Genomic DNA, 14286 nt, shown 5'->3' on the forward strand with positions numbered 1-14286 from the left:
TACTTTATTCTAAATGGACCATAATTTATTAATGAACATCATGCTGTATTGAAGAAGACTTGAAACTAGAGATTGAGACCATAAGCTCATGTTTACAATGTTTACTGAGGTAATAAATCAAGAGAGAAGTAGAGTCATTTTCTCATAGACTTCTATACAACCAGAGGAGTCGCCCCCTACTGGCCATTAGAAAGATTGCAAGTTCACTTCCGCATTGGCTTCACTTTTCAGAACCAGAGGTTGCCGCCTGTACGAAGCAGAAGGGCAGTTTTAAAACTAAAGACGGAGATGCTTAAAGTAACAGCCGACAGCGACGACGGTTAGTAACCGGTGAGTTCACGACGAGGGCACCGTGATGGGGGCGGGAAAACTTCTCAACGTCACCAGCAAATCAACAACTCATCAGAACTCTTCATTCCTCTGTGTTGTGATTACCTTTAATGATAAACAGTTATGTCTGATGAGTGAGAGACTGAGGAGAAGCTGATTACAGACAATCAAAGCTTCCCACGTCTGATACGAGTCAGAGTGTTTCATGTGAAAAGCGGTAAACGAGCCGGGAACGATGCTCTGAGAGTATTTTCTGAATATCTGTTGTAACAAACTGAGTCTGAATCAAAGCATGCTTTCATAAGGAGTAAAAGTTGTCACTGCATGATAAGTTACATTCTGATTGATGATGTGGTCTGTGAGAACTGTATTCACATGTTTGGGGCATCATTCTTTAATAGATTTAGGCTCACATTTATATTTCTGGGATCAACCGAAAGTCACTCTATCGCCTCCAAGTAGTTGCAATAGCTGGTTTTAACAGATGACTCTATTGGCCCCCTGTTCGTTTTATCATTGTTTTTAAGATTTTACTGATCACTTTTAAAGCTCCTTGTTCTGGCTCTTCCAAAGTCCAGGTTCAAAAGGAAAGGTGATGCGTTTGCATTTTTACAGACTTGCATTTATGTTATGGTGTCTTTTTATTGCTTTTTTCAGGTTTGCAAGGCTTTTAACATTAATCCTAAGTGGGGTCCTCACAAACCACAAAGGTCAACTTTTTCACAGGTGCTTCATTCTATCATTCAAATTTTTCATAAATCAATTTGTTCTTTGTTCTTCATATAGTTGTTGTCCGTTTCTGTTATAATTGGTGCATTTTAAAGAACATTATTATGTAGACTGACTTTCCTAAAATAATTTTTAAAATAATTCTTCAGATGGCATTAATTACACAAATAATCCTGATTTGGGGAGAAATAAATTCACATGTTGCTACACAGTAGTTTATTCTTGGGGTCCTTGTAGGTAGTCCTTATATGTTAAACATGTTGGTGGGGGGAGGGTTACATTAAAAAAGAGTATTTCATAGAAAAATTGTTCATGTTAATACTCCCAAAAGTAAGATATAAAAAAGTGGTGTTGATACTGAAATTGGTATTGCTCTGGTGCTGATATTGAACTATTTTAAACAATAACCTTCTGGAGTCAAGATTTCCAACCTTTTCAACATGTGATCCTTTTAAACGCAAAATCTACTTGGAGCCACTCTTGATGTTTATGTGTACAAGTTGTGACAAGAGTGTTTGTTTGTTTGTTTTACATTTGAATTTAAGAGAAAAGTCTGATTTCAAACTTTTTCCTTTTACGTTCCTGTACTTTTGTGACCTCTGACCTCCAGGTCAACAACATCCTGCTTTGCTTTAATCACAGCAACATAATAAGTCCTTTTCCAAATAGCTGTCTTAACTCAAAGCAGGGAAACATATCTTAGGAAAAACTAAAGCAACTAAAAGCACAAAACTTGTCAAAGATTGTAGAAAAGTATAATTTGGACTCTTGCATGTTGCTCACAGTGTGAACGTGAGGTTAATGTTTGTACTGAAGCAGTTCCCAGAATGACCAGTTCCCTTTCTTCTCTTTCTTACTTCCTCACACTGACTTCCTCCTCTTGCCGAACACATTGTTGATGAGCTTGGCCATCGACTTGGAGCCGCTGTAGCGCCGCCGGTCGGCCCTGTACTTCAGGTGCTCCATCACCTTCCGGATGAGTTGTGTGAAGAGGCCGGCGATGTCCTGGTAGCTCTCGGCGGCCGAGACCTCCTGGAAGTGACAGCGGCTCTCCTGGGCCACGCAGCGGCCCTCGTCTTCACGCACCTGCCGGGCGTGACACAGGTCCTGCTTGTTTCCCAGCAGACACACGGGAACCTCCACCTCCCTAAAAACAGAGAAGAAGAGCGATGAAAGCAAATCACTTTTTACTTTTAAACCTCGTCAAACTTTTTATTGCAACGAGTCGTCTGGAGAAGCAGAGTTCAAACTCACAGAACTTTTATTTTATTTTTGTAGTCAAGATCCAAAGATTTAAAAGACACTAAATCTCATTCTGGGTCAATTTTATATAATGATGCACAAAACATCTGGAATATATCCGTTCAATGGAACAATGCACCCTTAAAAAACACGAGATCTTAATTGTATAGCTTCAACCAAGTGTTATGAGAAGCAAATACTAAAAAATGGTCATACAGACTTAACTAGATATACTTATCTGAAGGATAAAAGGTATGCAATGTGCATTTGTTTATTTCAATGCCTCAGATACTCATAATGTATATAGAATTATGGTTTTAGTTTAGTTCTCTTATTTATACTATGCATGTATTTGTACTTACTTTTAACTTTTTAAATCTTGACCTGTAAATCTGCTGGTAGAAGGTATATTTACTCCAATACACTTAAAGTAGAGGTACTTGAGTATTTCCATTTTCTGCTACTTTAAACTTCTTCTCCACTACAATTCAGAAGTAGATATTGTACTTTTTACTGCAGTGTATTTATCTTACTTTGTAGATCCAGATTACTAATACAAAATATATTCAACAAATATATTATTATATTATAATATCATATAAATAACATATTATGGATCCCCCATATACATATATATATATATATATATATATATATATATATATATATATATATATATATATATATATATATATATATATATATATATATATATATATATATAAAGTGATGAACACATTAATGCATCAATAATTATAATCAAATATTAATAATCTGAAATGGGCCATTCTGCAAAATGACAACTTTTACTTAAATTATTGATACTCATACGTTTGTGCTTTTACTTTAGTGACTTTTTTTGCAGTACTGTTACTTTTAACAGAGTATTTCTACACTGTAGTATTGCAATTTCTTTACTTTGATAAAAGAGTGTTTCTTCCGCCACTGTTATAAACCTCCAAAAATTATTCTTAAAAACACCCTAAAATCTGGTTCTGTTTCCATCTATATTTGATTTACTCACACAAGCACAAGTGAGTTCAGTCTTCATCTCCATGGAGAATAACTGATCGACACACTCGTCACATACTGACTGAATAAATATCTTCACTCAGTTACGAGGAAGCTCTGGCACATGACAGGCAGCCTGATGGATGTGTTTGGCCCATTTTTCCAGCAGACCACATCTACTAAATGCCTCTGGGTTAAATAATGAATCCCTCGTCATCATGAATCATTCATCAGTTTGTCAGGACCGCTCATTAACTCCCAGCATTCCTCAAATTCAAGACTACATGAGGATCCCAGTTCGGCTTCATAGACAGCAGAGCACCGGTACTGTTTGCTTCTGTTTTCTCCCAGGGTTTAGATAGAGAGAGAGATAGATAGATAGATAGATAGATAGATAGAAGGGTAGGTAGAAAAACAATTTTTTTGTAGTTCATGCAGCTTTGCAGTGATGGAGCGCCTCACACTCTCTGGAAATAGTATAATAATAGAAACTACAGGCCACCAGCTGCTTTCATCCACCAAGTCTCAACCAGAGTTTCCCCATCAGCCTCTGTTCACCTCATAATAAATCAACCCTCATTGTGCTTCTCACCCTTTGCAGTTGTCCATGCGCGCCTCCCGAATCTGCCGCAGGATGTTCTTGGCGTTGATGAAGGAAGTGCGGTCGCTGATGTTGTACACCACCACAAAGCCATCTGCCCAATCCACCGGCTCCTCCAGTATACACCGGGCCTCTGAGCTCTGCCAGAGACAACACACGCTTTTATTTTGACACTGACCATATGAAATTAGTATGTATGACTTCCTGTATGGCTTGTTCTTTTTCACTGGGACAGATTCAACCAGACAGAATTAGTTGAAGTAAATGGTCTTCATGTTGTGTCTTTTAGTAGTTAGCAACTGACAAACATGAGCTATAGACAGCATTGGCTCATTGGTAGTTCAGTAGTTTTGGCCACTGATTTAATTAAATAAACCTTAATTTGTCCTAATGCCAAAATATCATATGGATTTATTTGAATCTTAGAAAAACAAGACGTGTAAAATATGATCACACACATGATATAAAAGTTCAAAAGTTTTCATATTTTATTCTTAAATTTAATTTAGATTTATTGTGTGGCTTTAGTTAGAATGATCAAAAGAAAAATACCCTTTAACATAGTATTTAGTATTTGAAATTAATTTAGATTTAATTTCGATCCATTTTCTGACTTTTAAGTTTTAAATCCCCTCGGAAATGAACACCCACACATTCACGTATTCGGTTTAAGTTTCACTTGTACTTGTACGTTACATTACAGCGGCTAAACTTTCTAAAAACACAGATTGTTTTGCTGTGTATCTGGGTGAAAACTACAAATTGGCTATTGTGAGGCCCCTGACGCCTTGTACTTGTCTGTATGGCCCCAAATCAAAAAAAGTATTTAACTATATATTGCCCCTATTGTTGGCCCACTTCTTCCAGAGCTATTTTACTGATGTTCTTGTCCCCCTGAGAATAGGACTCTGTACAAGTTCATGATCTTGAGGAGAAATAAACAGTGTAGGAAGGACAAGGGGCCGAGGAGGACATGTCGGAGCACTGTAAAAGCTCACTTATCCCTTTCTCTTTATTGACTCCATAGTTTCTCTCTGCAGTCCAGGTCAGAAGGGCAGGACATGGAGTCACTGTTTCTTTATGAAAGGGCGGCCTTACAGTGAGTTTAACCGACAAAGACAATGGCACTTGTTCTGCCGAGTCGACGGGTATTCCAATAAAATACTAACTCTGCAGTAAAAGGCCTCTCAGCTCTTTGGTCTGGCTGAAAGAGAAGTAACCGGGTTATATGGCTCTTTTCTTCAAAGAGACAGCCACTGGCGCACATGGCTTCGGGGATACTCTCATAAACCTTTTGGGATTTAACTTTAAGTACTGTACGAATCGCACATGTGCCGGCCCAAAGGACAGTATATAACCATGACTCATTCAAGGTCACAGAGATGTAGTGCAGACTGAAAACGGACACTTTTTATGGGAAACGCTTGTAGCTCCAAAACTAACCTTCACCTCGACTGAAGGATTGAGAATTTATTTTTTGACAATACTTGGGCTTTAAAAACTTTTTTTAAACACTGAAGAAACATTTGAAAATAATGCTGAAAATAGGAGAGCTTCTCTTGACACCCTGACAATTTGGAGACAGCAGGTCTTCTGAAGATTTATTAACATTTATTAACATTTTTACTAAAAGTTATGTTGCCAAAACTGTAAGTGATGATAATCTTAAGTCAAACTAATTGCTGGAGTGAAAAGAAGGGAAGAACTCACAACAGAAAACTTCAAGGTCCAACTGCAGCTCTGCTTTTCTATTATTCTATTATTATGCAAAATATCCAAAGGTCTGGATCCTGTCAATGATATGAATTGTGTCAGTGACGTGTTGTACCTGAGAGCAGGGGTCAAAAACTTCCAGATTTAGCTGCCTGCCATCGATTGACAGCCTTTTGTGGTACAGGGAATCTGTAACGAGGATTAGAAGCAGTCAAAAAATAAATAACAGTAATATTCATCGATTAAAATATTGACAGGAGTGAGTGGAGAGTGAAACAAATGATAAAATATTAGAATTAAAATAGATAAATGCTAATGCAAACTGTGGTGGAAAAAAATCTTTTCAACCTCCCTGTGAGAAATAATCGTGATGGAAACTTCTTAAAGTATTAAAATCATATTTAATAAACAGACACTTCAATAAAAATTCAGCTGAATGGATAGAGCTCTTTCCCCACAGATGGTCCAGAGGTCTAACAACAATGAACAGACAAAACAGAGGGTATATGCACGTTATCTCGTCTCCGCCCCTCCCCCCCCCCCCCCCCCTCTCGCAGATGTAGTCCTCTGCTGCACCCAACAAGGCCACGTTCCCAACCCTTTCGTGGGAAGAGGGTTAAGATTATATGCAGGTTTAGTGATACAAGACAACTGAAGAACGGAATGATACATTTCTCCAACACAAACTTTATAAGGTGGTAATATGTCAATGTTTTTATTTACAGCCTCCTCTACTGCCCCAAGTGGCAGAAAAGAGGTAAATGCGGGTTTAATTAGATCAAAATGTGAGAAACCATGAAAAAGACATAGATGTGCACTAGAATAAATTGGTGTTTGGGATTTAATATTTCTATCTTTTTACAGCTGTAATCATTTTTGAATTATGCTGCGTACAAAAGGTATCCTGGTTTGTTTATCTCATGAATGCTCAGGTGAAATGTAGGCATCGAGTGTCTGGAGATAAACTCTGTTCTCCAGGACCGAAACCAAAACCCCTCATCGAATCTGGAAACACTTACTGGCGTTAGAGGCGTATTCACCGATGAAGCGCCTGGTCAGGAACCGCACAAGGACAGCTGGAGGAAACAGAAGAAATGAAAACACAACTAAATGAATCACGGCCTCATTACACTCTCATCGCTCACAGGTGGCCGCAGTGGGGGTTAAATGACCCTCATTCACTCCCGCAGGCGCAGCACGGGGCCAACAGTCTCTGGGATTGGAGCGGTGAAACTGTAGCCTCACATGAAAGAGGATGTATGGCTCTGCTGCAAGGCCATGTGTGCATATTTGGAAGGCTGAATGGTTATATTTACCCCCTCTGCTTCGCCTCCAGACTGCGAGCCACATTTAAAACTGACTAGCTTTTGGTCCCACAGACAATCAGTTTCAGTTATGGGCTGAAGTTTCAAGTTGCTGACTGTGGTCATGGGCTTCTGAGGAGCTTATACAGGGGTTCTGCTATGACTACGAGGACACACAAATATGGATATGGCCTAAAACGTTACTCATGCATGCACAATTCAACACAAAGGACAATTATTTTGACAACAAAACAATGATAAATGTGTTTTGAAAGCAACAAGCAGAACAGCAAAGAGCAGCAAAACCTATTAAGTGGACACAAACATTCACATACAGCCCTCCAGAGGCTGCAGCATCTCCACAGTAACAGCTCTGCTTCACCGCCAGGCAGTGAGAATGGAGACGTCCCATTGTTTTATGAAGCTTGAACACATCGTAGAGCCAGTCTGCCTTTACCAGCACCACAGAGACTGAATACTGCAACAACAAGGATCCTATGACTCCCCTCCTACCGCCTCACCAGCATTTGTCACTGTCGTTTGACCTTTGTAGATTCAAGGTATGGTCACAAGAATTGTTCAAAGTCTTGGAAAATAAGCAGATGTGATTATTCAGCCCAAAATACAGATCTTTTACATATATTAAGAGTAAATTGCACTGTAACTGTAAAAGGCTTGATGTAGTTAATTACAACACTTAACAAAGTCAGTGGCGGGGAACTTGAGCTCCCTAAAGGTAGACTGCACTGACTCTGACTGATAAACCCTCAATGTACATTGTGTTTTCGCCTTTTCCAACCTTGAAATCAGCTCTTTGACAGATGTGTTTTATTTTACCAAAGGTCATGGATTCTCTTAAGGCATAAATAATCTTAATTATTTTAGTTAAATCTCAATGAATGGAACAAATAACCTGTTGGTGTTGTGTGTGTTTTTTTTGTTATGTAACACGGAAAAAAGGCCAGTGAAATTAAAAGCTATGCCAAAATGCAGATGGTGTACTCAAAACGATCAAAAAGAGTAGAACGCTTGACACTTAATGGCCGCCATCTTGGCTACGTAGCTGAAGGGAATGTTTCAGTCGCGGTTACTGTTTGTCCACTGAACACCGCACTATACAAATGTATTCAACTATTTAGTTGAATCAGTATTGTTTATTGGGTTAGTTTGGCAGTCTGTAATGATTTGGTACCGCAAACGATTTCCTGTAAGTGCACGACAGCCGCGTGCTTCGGCTTCTATGTCTAATTTTTGTTGTCTGAGTTGATTTGATGGCAAAAAAGTTTCTCCACTGGGAATTATTAAAGATTTCTAATCTAAATTATTTAGACCACAAATACGTTCTGGAAAAAACTGGTACAACTTGGACCTTGTTTCACTTTTTGTCAAACTACTGTTTTAAATGTAAGAATGAATAGCTACAGTTTGCAGTTAGATATACCAGACAATAAGTCAGTTAGCGAGTTAGCGTTGGCTCCAAACAGCGTTGCCTCATTTTATGGCCAAACATTAATCCACAAATTGTTGGGATGTAACTTAGTACATTTACTTAAGTACTGTACTAAGGTACAATATTGAGGTACTTTACTCTAGTAAATTAATTTGATAGTTTGAGTTACTTTGCAGATTCAGATCAATAATAGAAAATAATCAACAAATAAATTGATGTAATGTGATGTATTATTATGGATGAAGATATTGATCCCTTGGGACCTTTGTAGGATAGAACCGGAAAAGCTGGAGGGCACGATACCCGAAAGGTCCTGTATTCAAACTCTTACTTGAGTAAAAGTACAGAAGTATAAGCATCAAAATACACTTGAAGTATCAAAAGTAAAAGTATACATTATGCAGAATGGCCTGTGGCATCATCTACTTTATGTAATGCCGGGTAGCTTGAATCATAATTTATTGGTTGATTAATATTTTAAACGAATAATCTGAATATGCATAGTTGGCTAACTAGTAACTAATGTCAAATAAATGAAGTGAAGTAAAACGTTCAGTAAAAATATAAAGTAGCATAAAAATGGAAAACACTCAAAAGCACAAGTACCTCAAAATTGTATTTAAGTAGCAGCCTACGTGAATAGATGTACTTAGTTACAGTACATTACAACACTTCATTATTTTTGCACCAAAAACCATCATTATTTGACAAAAAGAAAGCAACAAATATAACTTTTAAATGGCCTCAGACACCGTACAGAGACGATACAACTTTTTTTTTCTGCATCTGTTTGAAATATAAATCACCTCCAGCCACTCACCTGATTTCCCAGCCCCCTGGCTTCCCAGCAGGGCCAGCTTGATGTCGTTCATGCCTGTTCTCTGTCAGCTGCTCAGCTGGCTCTCTGTGTTGAGTCTGGTATCTGGGTTAGCGTCGGCACACTAAATGCTCCTTACAGTCCAGGCTGGATGGGAGTACAGGACTGCCCCCTCTCTGTCTCTTCAAAGGGCTGTTTCACTTTCCTTTTTTTTTTTTAAAGCTGGAGGGAGAGAAGAGGAGGGGAAATAAGCGCCCTCCTCTTCTCTCTCGGTCTGTCTGTGTGCCAAGCGCTCTTTTACTCTCTCTCTCTCTCTCTCTCTCTCTCTCTCTCTCTCTCTCTCTCCTGTCTCCAACAAAGCGCTCTCTCCCCTCTTTTTCCCCTCTCAATCCATCTGTTTTTCTTCTTTCTTTCCTCTCTCGTGCCCATATATCTCTCTTTTCTGCCTCTTCCCCCTCTTACCGAGAGGTTACTCAAGGGTCACGGCTGACTAAACCGATTGTGCCGCTCCAACACTGTAACTGTAGTCTGGCTGCCATCTATGGACATTTGTGTTATTCTTCATACTGTAATGTTATGGAAGACCATTTGCACCAGGAAAATAAATAGATGAAGTGTTAGGAATGATTTACAAGAATATAAATCACTTTAATGTAATTTCTCTTAGAAATTACAGTTTAGAGAGAAAATACCGCCTGAACGCTTTTTGATCAACGTAACAAGGAAATGTTTTTAACGAACAAATTGCATCATGTTCCTACAGAACGTATCTCCAAAATGATTCCTGACAACATTTCATTTTATTTTCCTACAATATGGCCACTTCAAATACAATCTCCACTCCTTGCAACTAAAACATGACGCCTTCTGTCGCACTGATGCTACCAAAGCTCTGCACATTTTACAAAGTGAGTCAAAGTTGTGTCATAATAGGTCAAAATTGTAATTCACTTATCAAAAGTATGAAATTTACTAGGTCAGATTAAAATTGTTTAATTTAATTGAATTACATTTTATCAACATAATAAATGTTTTTAATGAACATATATGGCAAGTTGACTATATTGGCTCCTGCAATGCAATATTTGTAACTGAAGTATGATTAATGTCTTTTTGTGGTTGTTTAGGCACTCAAAGCACTTTTTTTGTGAAAGATTGTGGTCTTTGTTAAATATTGAGGTGAACAATGAGTTGAAGCGCAAGACACGTGTTTAATCAAACATTCAATCTAAACTTGTAGCCTAAACAAAACCACACGCTTCTTGCACTTTGCACTTACTTATTATAACTTAATTTCCCATAATTAGGACTATTTTTTATCATTCATAACTTTATGGGTTTTTTTCTGGCAGAATTGGGCTTCCATATAATGTGACTTCGTATTCAGTTAAGATCAAGAAACCAGAATTTTTATTTCCTCAGGTGTTGAAGTTATTGTTGTTATTGTTGACGTCTATGTGATAAGACCTCGCAATGTCACACTCCAATCCAGTGTTTATAATATTCTGGCTTCAAAGAGAGTCACTTTATTGAAATGGGATTCTTGTGTTCTCATGAGGGGAAGTGCAGTGATATGATCTGGGACAACTTTTGATGACTTTGGCTACTTACTTTATCAACCGTGCAGTCACAGCTCACCAGACTGAAGCAATATAGTGAAAGTTGTGGCTTTGATTTCCGTGTAGAAGCGAAACCATGAGAAGGCCAGCAATAAAATCACTGATTGGAGCATCAGTCATAGTCCTGACATCAAACTGAATCGATTCAGACGAGCAATCCATTTCCTTGAGCTTCAGCTGCCACAGAAAATGTGACGCATGCAGCCAATAAATCATCCTCCAGTAGCTTAGATTTCACAGGCGCTAACGTCCGCCAACAAAACAAATATTCTTTAGACTTAAACCACATTTTTGTCCTCCTGCATGTTGGGCATTTTCGGCCTATTTCCAAACCGCCGTCATTTGATCGGTTTTGCGTGCAATGTCGCCTTCAGAGAGGGATTTCTTGAATTGGCTGCACTTGTCTTGGTGTTAACAGGAATTCACAAAAATAATTACAACGCTGTTTAAAGCCTCAATTTGATGTTGTTTTAGTCTGTTTACAGTTTCTTTATGATTATAATGGTTGGAAAGAATACCCCAACATTTAGGATTGGCCCTATTCCCTCAAACATCACAAATGTAAACAAGGCTTTTATCATTTTAAAAATGCAGCACATTAATCCTCATGTTAGTCTTTGCATCCAGAAAGCTGTCAGTCAATGTCAGAATGAAGAAATGTTTCAAGACCTCCTTTTTTGGAGTTCGAGCCGCTCTCTGCGTGTTGACTTAGGATCATGGAGTTGGTTCTTTAAATACTATTAAACAAAAGCTGAAATGTAAAACAGCCTGACCACATTATGTGCGTCCAAAGCCGCTCATAGTGCTGGAATTCCGACTGGATGGGCTTGTGAAATGTTTACCAAATTATGTTCTTTCCATTCGGCTGTTTCGGAGTCATATACCCGGCAAGTCAGCTTGCAATTCGAGGTAAAATAATTTGTACCACGTTTTGGGAGTTCAGATGAGGACTGAAATCACAGAAACACGTGTCTTAAATTCTTTGACTCGCTCATCAGATAGAATGGAAACATTGGAATAAAGAGAGATTAATACAGGCAGTTGTCATGCAGCATTTGTACCTACAGATTTCCCATATTATCAATGTAATCCATGAAACCATAAAACAGGAATTTAAAAGTCCGCAAAAACCCACACATGTCGACTGCACCGAGTATTTCAGGATCTCTTCCTGAACCTAATCAAGTAGTTTTGTTGCATAAACCTAACCAAGTATTTCAGGATCTCTTCCTGAACCTAACTAAGTAGTTTCCTGTGAAGACGGAAGTTTATTTTGAAAAGACGGTATGCATGTAACGAGCTGACACGTGTTGCTGGATTTTCGCAGAAAAACGCACGACAAATGAGGAGTAACTTCTTTGTCAGATATCATGCAAACCATTGTTTTTAGGATACCTCGATTGATATTGCATCTTGGGAAAATGTGTTTTCCCTAATTAAGCCTAATCTCAAACCACTAAAGTATATTTTAATCAGCCTTGAACACTGAAGCACTTGAGCTTCATGACCTCAATTGGCTGCAGAAAAAAAATGGAAATGCTCCAACGACACAAGAATTCAAATAAAATCGCTTTTCCTCTCGTGCTTCTCATCGTTAGAACCTCTCCTGTTGTAATCAGGGAGAACTGAATTCCTGTGTTGGCCCAGCCATCCATGGCAGCTTTTAATCAGGCAGAGAGGAAAAGACCATTTCTCCTGAGCCGATCAACACGTGGCCGTAGAGAGGCTTTCACATGGGACGACGTCATGTGCCCACAAAACTACACACACCAAGAAACACGTTATTCCCAGCAGCTGCACTCACACACACACACACACACTCACACACACACACACACACACGCACAAGAAACCTCAACAAATGAACATCAAAGGGCACAACATCATTACATAACGTCTGTGCACCAGGAATCCATCTGGAAGGTTTCTGTTTATTCTGTGAAAACGAGATTGTCTATGTATGTACGACATGTGAAAGGTTGTGTTGAACAAGAGATTTCCTCGTGGCTGTGAGCCAAAAGGGAGACGCCATTTTAAAAATGTATGGTTTCTGCTGCTGAATGTCAATGGCTAACGATGCCTGGTATTTAATTACGGAGATCTTGGAGAAAAAATGTAATCATCATCCGTTGTATTTATATGTGCGTCTTGTGTAATTTAGTTTTGGCTTATTTTGGAGTAGTTTAACTTGCCTTTGAGAGATTTAGTGAGACAAAAATAATAATACAGAAATGATTAGTGTGTAAAAGAAAAGATCTAATATATATTGACAATGTAAATTGGATGAATGTTTAGTTCATTTTAGCTTACCTTAACGATTATAGCTTAGCTTAATTTAACCATTAGCTAGTGTAACTTAGTTCAGTGATCGACTTAGGGATGTTATCAAAACAAAATAATAAAATGCTCAGTGTAAATACGCTGACAAGCAAAGTTTTCGGTTTTGCATTTTTCCAGCAGCTGATGGAAGAATGATGTAACGAGTGAAAACATAGGAGGGGGGGGGGGGGGGGGGGGGGGAATCCCAATTAGCCCTGTTTATCTTTTTCAAGACAGCCAAACCTTTGGTTTTGTAACAGGAAATGACAGGATTTATGGAAAACGTGGCCTTAATCGTCAGCCACTTTCACAGAAACAACAGCACTGGCAGATGGCAGCTATCGATCATTTCCGACAGAGGTCTCGCTCTGTAATTGTTCCAAGAAATCAGAGTTAATGTGACTTTCATGTTTGAAATTGCACCTTTTAAATCCAAAGCTCATGATCTTCCCTCACTGTCCCGTGCCCGTTGGGTCTGGTGCAGTCATTCGCTTCCCTTCACAAATTCACACAAACATCTTGAACACGTTACTGTACTGAACCAGCGTCCTCCGTGTGACAGGCTGGATTGATGAAGTGCAGAGGCAGAAAATATTGTACGACATCTTTCATTCCCCTTATTCTTCTTCTTCTAAGTCGGGAAGATTGCTTTCCAAATTTGGGCATCAGAAGAGAAGTTTTCGACATGTTTCCACAGCTGAGATGTTGAAATTATGACGTGAAAGTGACTGATAATTCAAGAAAATAGTGCATTAATCCAATAATTTATCAACACTGTAAGAGGAAACGAGTCGGAGTGACCTTAAATAACGCGAAGAGTACGAACAAATCTTGGCGGGCAGCTTTTGGGAGGAAGTATACGTCTCAAACAACTGTTCCAAAGTGAAGATGAATGAAAAATATCAGGAGCCTAATCGTGGCTAATGCAGGCTCTTGAGTTTGGTCTAAACATTACATGTGGGTCTTATCTCTTTTAGTGTGATTCACCCAACTTCAGACAGTGAGAGCTGGCATGAGATCTTCTTTTGATGTTCTTAAATGAAACATCTGCACATTACAACACAGAGAGAGAGAGAGAGAGGAGAGAGAGCAGACATGTGACTGAGGTTTACTGGATGGAATAATATTGGGTTTAAAAGACACAAGAGGGG

General features: G+C 38.7%; 1 protein-coding gene across 1 annotated transcript; it reads right to left on the minus strand.

Moving 5' to 3' along the window:
• Nucleotides 1–1920: 1920 nt before the first annotated feature.
• On the minus strand, nt 1921–9252 carry rerglb (RERG/RAS-like b). Its single transcript, XM_076090032.1, has 5 exons — nt 9201–9252; nt 6646–6702; nt 5733–5815; nt 3905–4044; nt 1921–2206 (listed from the first exon to the last, which is right to left on the minus strand). Exons 1-5 carry the CDS (start codon nt 9250–9252, stop codon nt 1921–1923), a joined length of 618 nt encoding a protein of 205 aa, XP_075946147.1.
• Between the last annotated feature and the right edge of the window lie 5034 nt (nt 9253–14286).

Source organism: Anarhichas minor, unplaced genomic scaffold (genome assembly GCF_050575085.1).
Source record: "Anarhichas minor isolate MPS153535 unplaced genomic scaffold, ASM5057508v1 ptg000011l, whole genome shotgun sequence".
In the NCBI taxonomy this organism is placed as follows: Eukaryota; Metazoa; Chordata; class Actinopteri; order Perciformes; family Anarhichadidae; genus Anarhichas; species Anarhichas minor.

Bases quoted from the DNA above. Each gene is read 5' to 3' on its own strand.
- rerglb (XM_076090032.1), bottom strand. From the start codon at position 9,252: ATGAACGACATCAAGCTGGCCCTGCTGGGAAGCCAGGGGGCTGGGAAA. The intron at 6,703-9,200 runs GTGAGTGGCTGG...TGTTTCCTCCAG, and splicing joins CCAGGGGGCTGGGAAATCAG to CTGTCCTTGTGCGGTTCCTG. The intron at 5,816-6,645 runs GTAAGTGTTTCC...TCCTCGTTACAG, and splicing joins TGAATACGCCTCTAACGCCA to ATTCCCTGTACCACAAAAGG.